The sequence below is a fragment of the Ceratotherium simum genome, chromosome 33 (assembly GCF_057802395.1).
Source record: "Ceratotherium simum simum isolate JZ-2026a chromosome 33, ASM5780239v1, whole genome shotgun sequence".
NCBI classification, from domain to species: domain Eukaryota; kingdom Metazoa; phylum Chordata; class Mammalia; order Perissodactyla; family Rhinocerotidae; genus Ceratotherium; species Ceratotherium simum.
In genome coordinates, this window is record NC_141932.1 from 13,146,075 (window position 1) to 13,160,805 (window position 14,731).

General features: G+C 48.6%; 1 protein-coding gene across 1 annotated transcript; it reads right to left on the reverse strand.

Moving 5' to 3' along the window:
- Positions 1-2,897: 2,897 nt before the first annotated feature.
- On the reverse strand, positions 2,898-14,433 carry FUT2 (fucosyltransferase 2 (H blood group)). Its single transcript, XM_087421419.1, has 2 exons — positions 14,209-14,433; positions 2,898-8,257 (listed from the first exon to the last, which is right to left on the reverse strand). Exon 2 carries the CDS (start codon positions 8,253-8,255, stop codon positions 7,209-7,211), a length of 1,047 nt encoding a protein of 348 aa, XP_087277545.1. The 5' UTR covers positions 8,256-8,257; positions 14,209-14,433; the 3' UTR covers positions 2,898-7,208.
- Positions 14,434-14,731: the final 298 nt, after the last annotated feature.

The following is a 14,731-nucleotide window of genomic DNA, read 5'->3' on the forward strand; positions in this document are numbered from 1 at the left end:
TTCTATACTAGATTGTCCATCAGGTGTCTTGTGAGCCTGCAGGAAAGAGCCAGGGCTCAGTCTGGGCTCACTAGGAAGATGTGACAAATGAGCCTCATTTTCCTGACTTCAACTAATGTAGAAGAACAAACCTGCATTTCAGCAAAGCCTTTGGCTTAGCTTGGCTGAGGTCGACTAGGAGCGACTCCTTCTGCATAAGCCTTTTGCAGATGGCTCCCTCATGGTGTATGGAAGAGGGGATCTGGGGGGCGCTTCTAGTGGAAGAGGAGGGTTCTGGTGGGGAGGCTTTGGTGGTAGAGGGGGTTTGAGTGGGGGTGTTCTGGTGGTGGGGGGAATTTCACTGGGGGTGTTCTGGTGGGGGGTTCTGATGAGGGGTTTTGCTGGGAGAGGGGGCTCTGTTGGGGGATTTTGCTGGGAAAGGGAGGCCTGTGGGTTTTGTAGAGTTACATCCATTAACAAAATCTTGGTGGAATCACGGTGGTGGTCACCCTGCCAGCTAATTTTTCTCTCATTACAGTGATTCACATACAGCTTAACTGCTATTTCATCTCAGAGGCGGTACATTCAGTGTCGTGTCATTGATCTATTCTTTAAAACATCTAGCCCTATGTTGTCCAAGAAGGCAGCTGCTAGCCACATGGGTCTACTTAAATTTAAATTTAAGCAAATTACATAAAATTTCAAGATTCTGTCCCTCAGTCACTCTTGCCACATTTCATGTGCTCAGTAGCCATGTGTGGCCTGTGGTTGCCATTTTGGACAGCGCAGATAGAGAACATTTCCACCATCACTGAAAGTTCTAGACAGTGTTGCCCCAGACCCACATTGAGGCCTAATTCCTGGCCTCCCACACTGCAGCCCCAGAGGAATCTTTTAATTTCCTTTAAAAAACTGTGAAATAGGGGCTGGCCCCGTGGCGTAGTGTTAAGTTCGGCGTGCTCTGCTTCTGCGGCCCAGGTTCATGGTTCAGATCCTGGGCGCAGACCAACATCACTCATAAAGCCATGCTGTGGCGGCATCCCACATACATAATGGAGGAAGATTGGCACAGATGTTAGCTCAGGGCCAATCTTCCTCTCACACACAAAAAAATTGTGAAATAGAACATAATTGGAGAAAAGTCGGTAAGACACGCATGTATATTTCATAAATAATTGTAAAGTGAACACCCACAGAACTACAGCTCTTTGCATCTTTCCCTCATCACAACCCCTTCCCTCCTCCCAGATATCACCAGTATCCTGACTTCTGTCCTATCTATGTCTTTGCCTTTCTTTATTGCTTTACCACCAATATATGGACACCTAAGCAATATAGTGTAGTTTTCCCAGTTTGGAGCTTTATATGAATGGGATCGCACAGTGTGTCCTTTTTTTGAGTCTGGGGTGATGTGATATGACTTAGGTTTTAATGGGATCTTGGGCTGCTATGGGGAAAACAGACTTGGGAAGGGGTCCTCCACCCTGTCAGACCCAAACTTCTTTATACAAATATTTTTTTTTTATAATTTTATTTATTTATGTTTCCCCCAAAGCCCCAGTAGATAGTTGTATGTCATAGCTGCACATCCTTCTAGTTGCTGTATGTGGGACGTGGCCTCAGCATGGCTGGAGAAGCGATGCGTCGGTGCGCGCCCGGGATCCGAACCCGGGCCGCCAGCAGCGGAGCGCGCACACTTAACCGCTAAGCCATGGGGCCGGCCCTATACAAATATTTTTGAAATGCCAAGAGGTGTGCTGATAAATGTTTAACAATGGAATCTCTAGGAAAAAGCAAGAGAAGGAGTAGAAGAGGAAGAGGAAGAGGAAAAGGAAGAGGAGGACGAGGATGAGGAGGAGAGGAGGAGAAGCCACTGCCCCGTAAGACTACGACAGTAGAGAGAATGTGGAGATTACTAATGACCTGAGCCTTATGTAGAGCTGTAGGGTGAGACTAATTCCCTAGGTGATGAGAGGAGATGCAGTAGTGAGGAAACATCACAAAAAAAATACCTCTTATCTTAATATATATATATATATATATATATATGTAGTCTGTTTCTGGACTCTCTGTTGGATTCCATTTGTCTATCTTTTATGCCAGTACCACTCTGTCATGATAACATTAGCTTTATGGTAAATCTTGAAATCTGGTAATCTCACTGGTCTTTTGGCCTCGCTTCCACCATTACATCACTGGTCCACCATCATTGCTTGCTGGTAGTGTGAGTCAGCCAGATTTGTTCTTCAAGGCGTATTTTCAATCTATTTTTTACAGCTGTTAATTTAAAAAGCAAATTCACCTGTTATTTTACCCTCAAAATGAGTTGATTTGGGAATAGCCAAAAGGATTGCAATTCAGAATGTGCGTGCTATGGTGAACCATAGGCAAATCCAGGAAACAAAAGAGAGGAACTGTCTTTATAGAGAAAAAGGGGGAGTGGGGAGGGGCTGTTCTAAAGGAAAGTCCATGGGGGAAAAGTAACAATTCAGGGTGGCAACAGCTTCTCACTGGCTGAGCTGTGGCATTTCTCATTGGCTGAGCTGTGGCATTTCTCATTGGCTGAGCTGTGGCATTTTTCATTGGCTGAGCTGTGGCGTTTCTCATTGGCTGAGCTGTGGCGTTTCTCATTGGCTGAGCTGTGGCGTTTCTCATTGGCTGAGCTGTGGCATTTTTCATTGGCTGAGCTGTGGCGTTTCTCATTGGCTGAGCTGTGGCGTTTCTCATTGGCTGAGCTGTGGCGTTTCTCATTGGCTGGGCTGTTGCCAGGTGGGGAGAGAAATCTTCCTTCAGCAGTAGAGTAGTTTTACTTCCTGTCAAGATGCGAGCATCTGTCTCTTCCTGTTTGGAGTAACTGATTATGTGTGATAGGGGTGACAGCACCCCCTACAGACCTGCAGGACTCCAATTTAGTTGAGGTTTGTTTTATTAATGTCCACACAGCATAGCTTTCTTATCACTGTGATACAGAATTACACACAAACACACACACACATTTAGCTCTAACTCTGGTTCACAGGAAAAAAAGGGGAACACAGGAACATAGCGAATGACACAAAGAGGACTCAACCAATCAAACTGAAAATGGGGGAACTTCTACATGACAAATGACTTGGTTTCATCAACAAATTAATGGCTTTTTAAAAAAATAAAGTGGGGGGGGGGGCTGGCCCGGTGCCGTGGCAGGTAAGTTCACGCGCTCCACTTCAGCAGCTCAGGGTTTTGCAGGTTCGGATCCTGGGCGCGCACCGACGCACTGCTTGTCAAGCCATGCTGTGGCGGCATCCCATATAAAGTGGAAGACGATGGGCATGGATGTTAGCCCAGGGCCAGTCTTCCTCAGCAAAAAGAGGAGGATTGGCAACAGATGTTAGCTCAGGGTTGATCTTCCTCACACACAAAAAATAAATAAATAAAAATAAAAGGAGGAGGATTGTTATAGATTAAAAGATATTTAAGACACTTGTCAACCAAATGCAATGGGTGGGATTTGTTTGGATCTTATTCAAACAAACATAATAATAAGACATTTTTCAGACAATCAGAAAAGTTTTAACAGAGACTTCTACTAGAGGATATTACATTATTATTATAAAATTGTCCTAGATATTTATGTGGTTATAATTTTATTGGCTCCTTATCCATTAGAAATAAAGGATTCATGCATGAAAAAATTTGATGTCTAAGATTCGCGTAAAGCAAAAGGGGGGAAGATGCGGGCATAGATGAAACGAGATAAGTAAATGTTGAAATTGTTGAGTTGGGTGATGGGCATATGGGGCTTACTACACTCTCTATTTTTATGCATAAAATGTTTAATTTGGTTTTTTTTTTTGAGGAAGATTGGCCCTGAGCTAACATCTGTTGCTAATCTTCCTCTTTTTCTTTTTTTCTCCCTAAAGCCCCAGTACATAGTTGTATATCATAGTTGTAGAGTTGTAGCTCCTCTATGTGGGATGCCACCTCAGCATGGCTTGATGAGCAGTGAGTAGGTCCGTGCCAGGATCCAAACTGGTGAACCCTGGGCCACTGAAGCGGAACGCGAAAACTTAACCACTGTGCCATGGGGCCAGCCCCTTTAATTTGTTTTTAAAGAGACTTTTTCAGATGTCCAAGCAGATATGGTGGTGACTTGAATGGATAGTGTTAGTAGAGGAGGGAAACAAGGTCGGATTCAGAGTATATTTTGAAGGTAAAGCTGACAGAACTTGCTGGTAGATGGAATGTGAAAGAAAGAATCAAGAGTAAGTTCAAGTTTATGGTTGAAGTAAATGGAATAGTGCCATTTACTGAGATGGGAACGGGCAGGGGAAGATCGGAGGGTTTGAAATCGAGGGGAGATGTTGTCACGGCCATCTTTGGAAACTACAACCAACCATGATGTTGTTTTAGTTTAGAAACACGTAAAATGTGTCCCCCAAATACATTTAAAAATGTACATTAAAAAAAGAAAGAATGCTAAATTAAAAAACAAATTAATGTAAGATTTATTATTTTTTTTTTAAATAGCAAAACCTGGTCAAGTGACCAACACCCATTCAAGCTGTGTAAAATAAGACCGGAAATTTGAAAGGGGATTCCTTAGAGCTGTTCAAGCAGAGACCTATTAGCCTAGTAAGTACTGTGGTACCCCATTCTGTGGGTACCAAGCCAAAAGAAAGAGGCCCTAAGAGACCCACCCAGAGAGACTGTGGAGGCTGTAAGGAGATGTGAGGTAGTTATTAGAGCTGTGCACTAATATTATGGGGCATGTGGACAGATCGGTCTTGCTCGCCCTCTTGGAAATTAGGTGTGACTGCATGACGTGCTTCAGTGAAGCTGAAATGTGAGTGGCAAAAACTTTTTCCTATGTACCCATTTTTGGAGCATCTTTCGAATCCTTATATTCTTTCATTACCTTCTCTGGGAACCAACTCCCTTACAAACATGGCGGCCGTCCTTGAATTAGGCGACCCCTCCCCACAGCCTTAGGTCATTGGCCCATGGTGGATGCTTGACTCAAACATCCATCTGATGGAGGCAATCAGATTGTTTCTTTCAGGAAGGTGAAACTATGACAGAGAGACACTAGGAGTCCCTGTTGGGCTCTTGAAATGAGACTTCGCTCTACCTCTACCATTACTTCCTTGGTCCACCATCATTGCTCATTGGGGATATTACAGAAGCTGTCTCATGGGTCTCTTTGCCTCCACCTTTGCCCCCATGGCCCTTTCTCCACATAACACCCATATATGTCCACACAGCAAATCAGATCATGTCACTCCCCTAACTAAAACCCTCTGATGGCTTCCCATTGGTCTTGGAATAAAACCCAAAGTCCTTGTCATGGTCCACAAGGCCTTTCATGGTCTGACCTTGCTAACCTCTCCACCCACATCTGTCTCTATGTGCTCCAACCACCCTGGCCTTGTTTCACTCTCATGTATAACTAGACTACCCCCTGCCACAGAGCCTTTGCACATGGGATCCCAAGTCAGGTGGAGAAGTTCATGTTGGCCTAGTTCACGCCAAAGTCATGAAAGTGTCTGCAAATACACAGAATAATTTATTTAGCTTATTTCAGTTATCTACGGCTACATAATAGACTACCCCAAAACTTAGTGGCATAAAACAATCATATTATTATGCTCACAGAATCTGTGAAACAGTAATTCAGATATGGCTTGTCCCTGCAACATGTTTTCAGGAGCTTCAGCTGGCTCACTCTAAATGCTAGGCTGACTTGAACACTGTGGAATCATCTGGAAGCTTCTTCACTCACATATCGGATGACTTGAAGTTGGCCTCAGCTGAGAATATTAAGTGAAGCACCTACATGTGGCCTCTCGTGGGGTCGGGCTCCCTCACAACATGGCGGCTTCAGATAGATGGACTTCTTATGTAATCGTGATGACTGAGGGCTCCAAGAGTGGGTGTTCCAGAAAACAAGTTGAAAGCCATGTTGTGAGGAAGTCCAAGCTATCCTGCAGGACAGGTCACGTGGAGGAGAGCGAGACGCTCTAACTGAGCTCCACATAAGTGCAGCTGCATGAGAGACCTCAGGCAACATTGCACGGAGCAGAGAACCACCCAGCTGACCCCCAGAATTGTGGAAAATAATAAATCGCTGTTGTTTTAAGCCACTATGTTTTCTTAATGCAGCCCTTGAGAGCGAGGATCCTGTCTGTTAGGTTCAGCACCACAAAAATTTACTAAAAGAATGAATGGACTCTCCTCAAGTTCACTGAGCCATGCTGGTCTCTGAGTTCTCCACAATAATCATCCTAGGCCCTAGGAAGCCAGGGTTGCAGAGGTGGGGCATACGGGGTTGGACACACACCAGCTACTAGCCAATATGGTGCTCTTGTGAAAACTGGACGAAAGGTCTCTCTGGACGGACTAACTAGAAAAAAGTGAGCCCTCTGGATGGACACAGTTCCAAGGGCACATGGCTTGGAAAGTAGACTGTGGGCTCTATTTAAGCCCCACTTGCCTCCTTGGCCAACAGCCGCTGTGTAGTGAACGACCTGCACAACTATTCAGGGCTTCACTGCTTTGTGATCTGCAGCCATTCTTCCCTTCTTCCTTGGTAAGAGCACATCAATTTTCTTTCTGCAAGCTGCCATGTCCTTCAGAGGAGGCTGATCAACCCCCCAGGTGCAGGAGGCAAAGATTTATTGATCTGAGGCTTAGCAAATCCCAGGGTCTCATTCACCTTGCCTTGTAATGGGTCACGTGGGTACGTGACACACTTCCAGTCAATGAGACATGGGGGGCAGTTGCTGGAAGGCTTTCCAGTCAATGAGATATGGGGGGCAGTTGCTGGAAGGCTTTAGAAGTTTTCTCTCACTCTTCAAAAGGGACCTAAGATAAGAATGAACCTCTTTTTGCTGCCTTGGGAAGGGTTGTCTGCACGTGACACCTGGGTATGTGGTAGCCTTCTTGGGACCATGAGGGAGCTGGTCTAAGAGGAGATGATGGCAGCTCAAGAAGATGGATGGAATTGGGGTCACTGGTGACATTGTTGAGCTGCTGAATTAACTAACACTGGACATCTGCCACCTTTGGTCTTGTGTGAGCCACATGAATATGTTATTTAAACAAGCTAGTTGGGCCTTCAGTTACTTGCAGCCCAAAGCATTCTGATTCAAGAGGGAAGGGTCCTGGTGCATGTAACAATGTGCTCCTCATGCCTTGGAACTGATCTTGGGGGAGCTAGAAAAGAAGTGGATGCCAAAGATGAGCTAACATCAGTGCTTGAGTAGTGGGGACAGGTCTGCTGCGATCCCAATCCACTTGGGCAGGAAGGCTGCCTCTGGTTTAAAGACTTTGAGGAAGGGAGAGTCTGGGAGGGTGTAATTGGCCAGGTAGATGGTCTCTCCACCGGCGAGGTAGGCGGCCCAGATCCCGAATGTCCCAATGGTCATGATGGTGTGGTTACACTGTGTCAGCAACGCAAAGTCCTGGGCGGGTGAGCCCTCGTTGCCATTGCCAGCAAAGATCACATCACCACGAGAGGCATCTATGTTCTCCCGACACCAGGCCATGCCGTTGCTGGTGACCACAAAGACGGGGGAGCTGTAGCGGGCCCGGAACCAGTCCAGGGCCTGCTCTAGGTATCGCCGGTCGGCCACCACGCCCTTCCACACCCGCGGCATGACGCGGACGTAGTCCCCCCTGCGCACGTGGACCCCCACGAAGGTGCTTGGCCGGCTGCCATTCACCTGCAGACCCCGCAGAAACGTCTGGGCCTCCTGGCGCACGTGGTCGTGCAGGGTGAACTCCCGGAGGATCTCGTCTCGGAGGTGGTGGTAGAAGGTCCAGGAGCAGGGGTAGCCGGTGAGGCGCACGTACTCCCCGGGAATGTGGCGGTACTCCTCCTCCATCCAGTCGTTCAGGTGGTAGTTCCGCCACGGGATCTTGCTGGCCGTGGAGCCGTGCAGGACGGGGAGGGTGATCCTGAAGATGGGGGCGAGCATGCTGTGCATCTGGGCCGGGATGAAGGCCGGCCGCCCGTTCATCTTGGCCAGGGCGTACAGGGTGGCGTACTCGCCCATCTGGTTCCCCAGGCGGCCTATTGCATTGATCGTCCACATACCCCTGGGCTGCTGGCTCCCGGTGGTGTACTCCATTGTCTCCAATGGCTCGTGTCGAGATGTTGTCCTCGCCGGCACCAACTCCCACGTGGGCTGAATCTTTGCTAGCCGCTGCTGAAGGTGAAATATGGTGGAAGCCACGAAGACAAAGAGGATGAAGTGGCCCATGGGAAAGAAGAAAGGCGCCTGAGTGCTGAGCATGGCTGTCGGGGGAGGGAAAGCAGGGGACGTTAGCTGGGGCATGGAGGCCCTGGGGTGTGCAGGCACGTGGTGGCATAGTTGTGTGTGCAAACATTGTGTGGGTGTCTGTGGGTGTGGGTTTACTTTGTGTGTGTGTGTAAATGAATGTGAATACTCAGGTCTGTGTATGCAGGTATGTCTCTAGAGTGTGTGCTATGTGAGTGTGTTTACATTGGGCTCATATATGCGTGTTTACGCATGTAGATATGTATGCATTGTCTGTGTGCACACATGGCATGTGCTTTGTGTGAGTATATATGGGTGTGTGTATATATATATAGTGTGTGTGTGTGTGCATATGAGTATCTACATATTGTGTACATATATGAGTGTGTGTGAAATTGTGTGCATGCAAATGGACATGTGTACATTGTATTGTATGGAGGTGTATATACTGTGTACATATATGGGTGTGTACTATATATATAGTGTGCAGGTGGTTGTGAACACATGGCATGTGTGTATGTGTGTGTATATAAGTGAGTGTGCATACGTTATATGTATATACATTGTATGTTTTAATGTGGGTGTTTATGAGTGTACATACATGGGTGTCTCTATATGGTGAGTACAAGTGTATGAACCTACCATTTACTGGGGATCCAGTTTCTAGAGATGTCCATCTTTGCATACCCTGCCTATCTCTACCCCCTTTGAAGGGAAATTGCCCCACTCATCAAGAACTCCACTACTTGACCTGTCTACCCTCCTGGCCACAGACAACTGAACTTGAGACAGACACCTGAGTCCACGGTGGATTCTCCATTCATTGGCTGTGGCTTATGACAAATATAGGCTGGCTCTAAAAGATGAGTTGGCCAATTCTCTTTCTTGAGTATTTTTACTAAAAAGCTCAGAAAGCAACTGGCAGATGAGAGATTTTTTTTTTTCCTCCTGATACCAACTGGGTGTCCAACAATTCAATTCAATTCTGACAGTCTCTATCTGGAGTTAATATCAGATCCCACAAGTTAAAGGGTTCAATTCCACGAGACTGCCCCCAACTTCAGACACCAGTCACAAGTCCTGGGCCACTCGTACTTCTGATGGACCAGCTATAAATCAGGGGTTCTCATGACCCCCTCCTCAGGTTTGATAGTTTGCTAGAATGGCTCACAGAACTCAGGAAGGCACTTTACTTACATTTACTTGTTTATTGTAAAGGAGACAAACTAATAGCCAGAAGAAGAGATATATAGGGCAAGGTCCAGTAGGGTCCTGAGCACAGGGACTCAGTGGAGTTGGGGTGTGCCAACCTCCTGGCTCATGGATGTCTTTGCCAACTCAGAGGCTCTCTGAGCCCCACTGTTTAGGGTTTTATGGAGTTTTCATTATGTGAGCATGACTGATTAAATCATTGGCCACTGGTAATTAACTCAATCTCCAGTCTCTCTCCCCTCCCCACAGGTTGTGGGGTGGGGCTAAACATTACCATCTTCTAATCAAAGCTCGGCCTTGGCCTTTCCGGTGACCAGCTCCTATCCTGAAGCTATTTAGAGGCCTGCCAAGAGAAAGACACTCCTATTACCCAGATCACTCAGGAAATGCCAAAGATTTTAGGAACTATGTGCCAGGAACTGGGGACAAAGACCAAATACCATTCTATGAGACCACAGTAGGTAATGCTGAAAGAGAGAGTAGGGATTGGAGTGGTGGGGACATGTCAGATGCAGACTGAGCAGAGGGAGCCAGGAACCAAAAGTTATCTGAAGAGATGTGGAGAGACCTCAAGGGAACTTCAGTTACTGACCAAGAAATCCCAGAAAATCCCCTCATGTTGGAACAAATATACAACTTGTTCTTTTCAACCCTGGTCACAACAGAAATTAGTTCCAGGAGTGGGGAGGTTGCCAAGCACAGACTTTGGTATCATAGGAGGTAGAGGGCAGTGAGGACTCCCCCCCGGGACATAAAACTTGAACCAGTGGTTTGTGGAGTGAAGCAGTTAATTAAGCTGTTGCCTGGGATCCCTTAGGGCAAATCAAACGCCCTGAAAGGATCAGGCTTTGAAGATATGGTTACTGAACATAAGCAAAGCGGCTGTAAGTAAAGGAAAGCAGGAAATGAACTGGTTCTGACTTTCCATTATGTGGCTAGAAACCAGGGGGGAAAAGCAGAACAATCATTACTTAAGCACCATCACACCGAACACTTTATTATTGCTAAAGATGATATCCAGAAATGATTGATGGGCTGTACCGTTCTGCAGTCCAGGCTGGACCAACATCTGAACCATGCTGCCACATCAGAGTCCAGGTTTGGCCACTGACTGATCGAGACCGGACTCTGAGAGACGGAAATGGGGGTATCTGAGAGGAGTCAAAGGAATGAAGGCCTTCTGCTCTCTCAGCTCCTCTCAAGACTTCTCACTGCCTTCCCTGTGAATGTGAGGTTCCCACCCACTCTTCAAAGCTCTGCCTCATGAGCAGACTTTAATTGCAGCATATCCTGGAGACTCTGCGCAAAGTGGCTTAGAGATGAAAGACTTCCGGTGGATTTAGTGTATGGCTTGTGTTCCTGGTCAAAGTGTTGAACCAAGAGGCCTTTAAAAGAGAACATTGGGGCCAAATCAAGCAGGGTGTGACCTGGTTGAACCTGGGAAGGTGAGAGAAGCTATGCAGGTGTGGTCCTTTAGGGTTAATTATGAATAATAAAAGTTGGCACAGGACCTAACATAGCAATATCCCTGCTTTTGATTTATAAGTCACTGAAACCTTCAGAGCCCATTAAGATTGCGTGAGAGTTATCTTTCCAGAAGAAAATCAGGCTTGTCAACTAGGTGCCTGGATTTGAATTGAACCAACTCAGCTGGGGGTCTGGGCCCCTTGGGTCATCGCCAGGTATTGAGCCCAACCAGAAACGGACACCTGGGTGGTACAACCTCCTCTAGCGCCCTTCAACTTGAATGAAAGGAGCCAGGGAGGCTGGGTTTGCTGAATAAGGTTCATTCCACAGCTCAGCTGATGTTCAAGAGATTCTCTGTCTTACGGTCCACAGCTTCCAGATAAGGCCCTTTCCTCATTGCCAGTGAAAAGGCAGTATCCATTCACTAAGCCCTGCGTGGAATGGACTTCACACGGTGACTAAGAGAGGACACTGCACGGTGGTTCAGTGCACGCGCTCTGCAGCTATGCTAAGCCATATCTTAATGAACCAGAGAAATCCATGAGCAGAGTGAATTCGGCCCTGAGAATAAAAAGTGAGTAAGATCTACTGAGGGAGAGACGGAAAGTATCACTGTGCTGCTGTCCAGATCCTCGGACCCGCCCAACTCTGGGGAGAGAGGACTGGCTCTGGGGACTGGGAAGCAGGAGAAAGCTGGGGCAAGGAAGAGAGAGCACCAAGGTGGGAGGAGGGAGAGCTCCGGGGTGTGTGTTGAATCCTTTCTCCAACTAGACTGTGGGCACTTGAAAGGCAAGGACTTCTCTGTTTGGCTTCTGAATTTGCCAAGCACAGGACATGGGACAGGGGAGGGGGTGTGTGCCAAGGGAAATGCTTATGGGAAGGCAGAAGGGTGGAGGGAAGGAAGGGAGAGATGGGAAAAGAGACAGAAAAAGAGAGAGAGAGGGAAATGGAGAGACAGAAAGAAATGGAGAAAAAGACAGGGACAGAACCAGACAGAGAGAGACAGACAGACAGACAAACAGAGACTGAGATACAGTGAGAAAGATGGAGGCAGGGAAAGAGAGACAGGGACAGAGATAGGAATAGAAAGACAAGAGGAGAGATAGAGACAGTGAAAGACAGAAAGAGAGAGGGAGAAAGAATAAGGCAGGCAGGAGGGATCTATCTCTGCTGGGTCCCATCTGTGGCCCCTGCTCTGTCCCAATTCCCTCTCTCTCCCCATCAGTCCCTTTGGGGATCTCTGGGAGAGTCCTGGTCTCCTACTACACACACAGCTCTGTGAAGGGAGGGACAGTGTCGTCATGTTCCGGCACAGAGCAGATGCCCAGGAAATAGCGACAGAAGGAATCAGGTCTCACCTCTGTCTGGTGCCTGTCTAGCTCCATCTGTTTTTTTCTCCCTCTCTCATTGAGTCTCTGCCAACATCTCCCTGCCTCGAGTTTCTCATTTCCCCACATCCCTCTTTTCTTTTTTGTTTTTTTTTTGGTGTCTATTTCCCAGCATCTAGTAGGTGAAAATTGGAAGAACACACCTTTACAATCAAACCTCTTAATCTCTGGGCTGGCATGGTGGGGCCCTAAATGTTCCTTTGAAATTTGTTTACAGAAGACAGAGAATAGGGCTAGTTTTGTTTGGGTAAAAAGAAACACAGAATGTTCTAGAACAATGTGTCTCCGCCTCCTTGGTTGTTCCCTCCCTCCTTACCCAGGAAGGGGGATGGACCACTGCTGAGGCATCTAGCCTGCAAGGGAAGTGCCTCCAGACCTTGACCCCTTGACCTTGACTGAGGCTGCATGGAGAGGAGGAAGAGGGCGGAGAGCCGGTGGGGGGTGGGGGCGTGTACCCAGAAAGCAGCTCACCAGACATTTGTGGGGAAAGCTTAGGGAATGTCCACAGCTGGAGTCTAAGGCTGTGCTGCTTCTGGTAAGTGGGAGGAGCTTGCCTTTCCTCTAGTGCCCTGAGGTCAGGAAGTCCATCTCCTTATCTGCCCTCAGTCCCCATAGCTGCACCAGGCACTTAAGGCCAGCCGTGGAGGGAGGGGTGAGAGGAGGGGCTTGGTGCTTTCCTCCATCCCAGTCCCCTGGGGGTTATCCCTTGGGGGCTCGCAGTAGGATACAGAAGAGAAAGGAGCCCCAACTTCAAAAGAGGAATCCGGCCTCTGGGTCCCTCAGAAAAGTGGGGCCACCAATATCTGCCGATAATTTCTTTTAAACTCTCCCCGACTGGTCCATTTCTCTCTATCCCAGGCCTGGCCTCATCCTCTCCCCTCTGGAGCCTGGCCTCAGCCTCCTCGCCTCCCCCATATCTGTCCCCACACCCAGAGCTGGCCTTGCCCCTCCTCAGCTCACAGCCCTCCCAGGGCTGCCCACTCCCCAGGCTTTGTCACCAGCCGATCCCATGGAATAATCCCCACCATCCCCTTCCCCAGGCTGAGTCCTGTCACACCCTGTGATTTGCAATTCCTGTCACCTCTGCTCTGAAAGCCCCTCCCTACCCCTTCCAGGCTCCTCCCCCAGATAAGCTCAGGTCACCTAGTTCATCATCCCCCGCTCCATCCGTGTCCCCCGCAATTTGCACTATAATCACAACTCCCGGGAAGAGCTTAAGACAAAAATGTGGGGCCACCACTTTGAAATCCCTAACTTTATTCTGGGCCTAGAACAGAAGGGGAGACTCAGGATGGGATCAGGGAGCGAGGGACCAAGCCATCTCCAGGGGCTACGGTGGGGCCTGGGGGTTGGGATCTCCTGGGTCCTGTGGTTAGGTCCTCCATTCCGGAGGTCCTGGGAGCAGCCTCCAAGATGGGAACAGGAAACTCTAGTTCCTACTGGCCCCGCCCAGGCCTTTCCAATGCACATTCATTTTCAGTTTCCCTGCAAGGCGACTAGTGACAGGATAGAGGGAGGGAGGGAGGGAGGGAGGGAGTCGGTGGCCTGGGGGGTCGGAGGGGAGAGTGGTGGTGATGGAGGGGCTGGGGCCTCAGGTAACAGATCTTTGAGGAAGGTGATGGGAGCCAAGGAGGCCACTGGCTTGGGGGTGGGGGGCAGAGGAGGTGGGTGCCTGGGCTGCGCAGGAGGGACCATTTCCTTCCAGAGGCCCCGAGGTGGGGGTGCATCCCAGAGGGGATCAGAGACCTAGGTGTGGACTGCTGTGTGTCCACTTCACGAACCCTTGGGTTTAAGTCTGTACCCAGCTATCTGCCCGGTGTGTGGGTGTGTGTGTGTGTGTGCGTGTTTATACGCGAGCATGCCGCAGGGTCTGGGGAGAGCTTCCCCTTGCCATCTCTCACCTGGTACCTCGTTCCAGCTGCAGGAGTCAGGGAGCAGATGATAAGGTGGCTCTGCAAGCAGCTCAGAGTGCTCCCTCCTCTCCGGGGTTGACTCTTCACTCGGAACTCTCCTGAAGCTTCCTGCACCCGTGGAGGGAAAACCCCGCCCAGGATCTACCGGGCCTCCCGGAGCCGGCAGGAGGTCGGGTGTCTGGGCTGCTGAAGCCAGGTGACCCCGAAGGCCCTCCTCCCTCCGCACATGCCTGCTGGACACAGGCCAGGAAGGCAGCCTGGAGGAAGCGACAGAGTACAGCTGGGCCAGACTCTTCCTGATTCTAAGCCCTCTCACGGTCCTACATTTATTTATTTTGGCAAACAACTCTTAGCACTTACTTGGCCTACCAATTTCATTCCATCTTCACAATTCCATGAGGTGATCACTCTTAGTGGCCCTATGGTACACAAGGCACAGAGAGGTAAAGTAACTTGCCCAAGGTCACACAGCAGAAAGTTGTAGAAGCTGGAATTTGAAACCAGGCAGGCT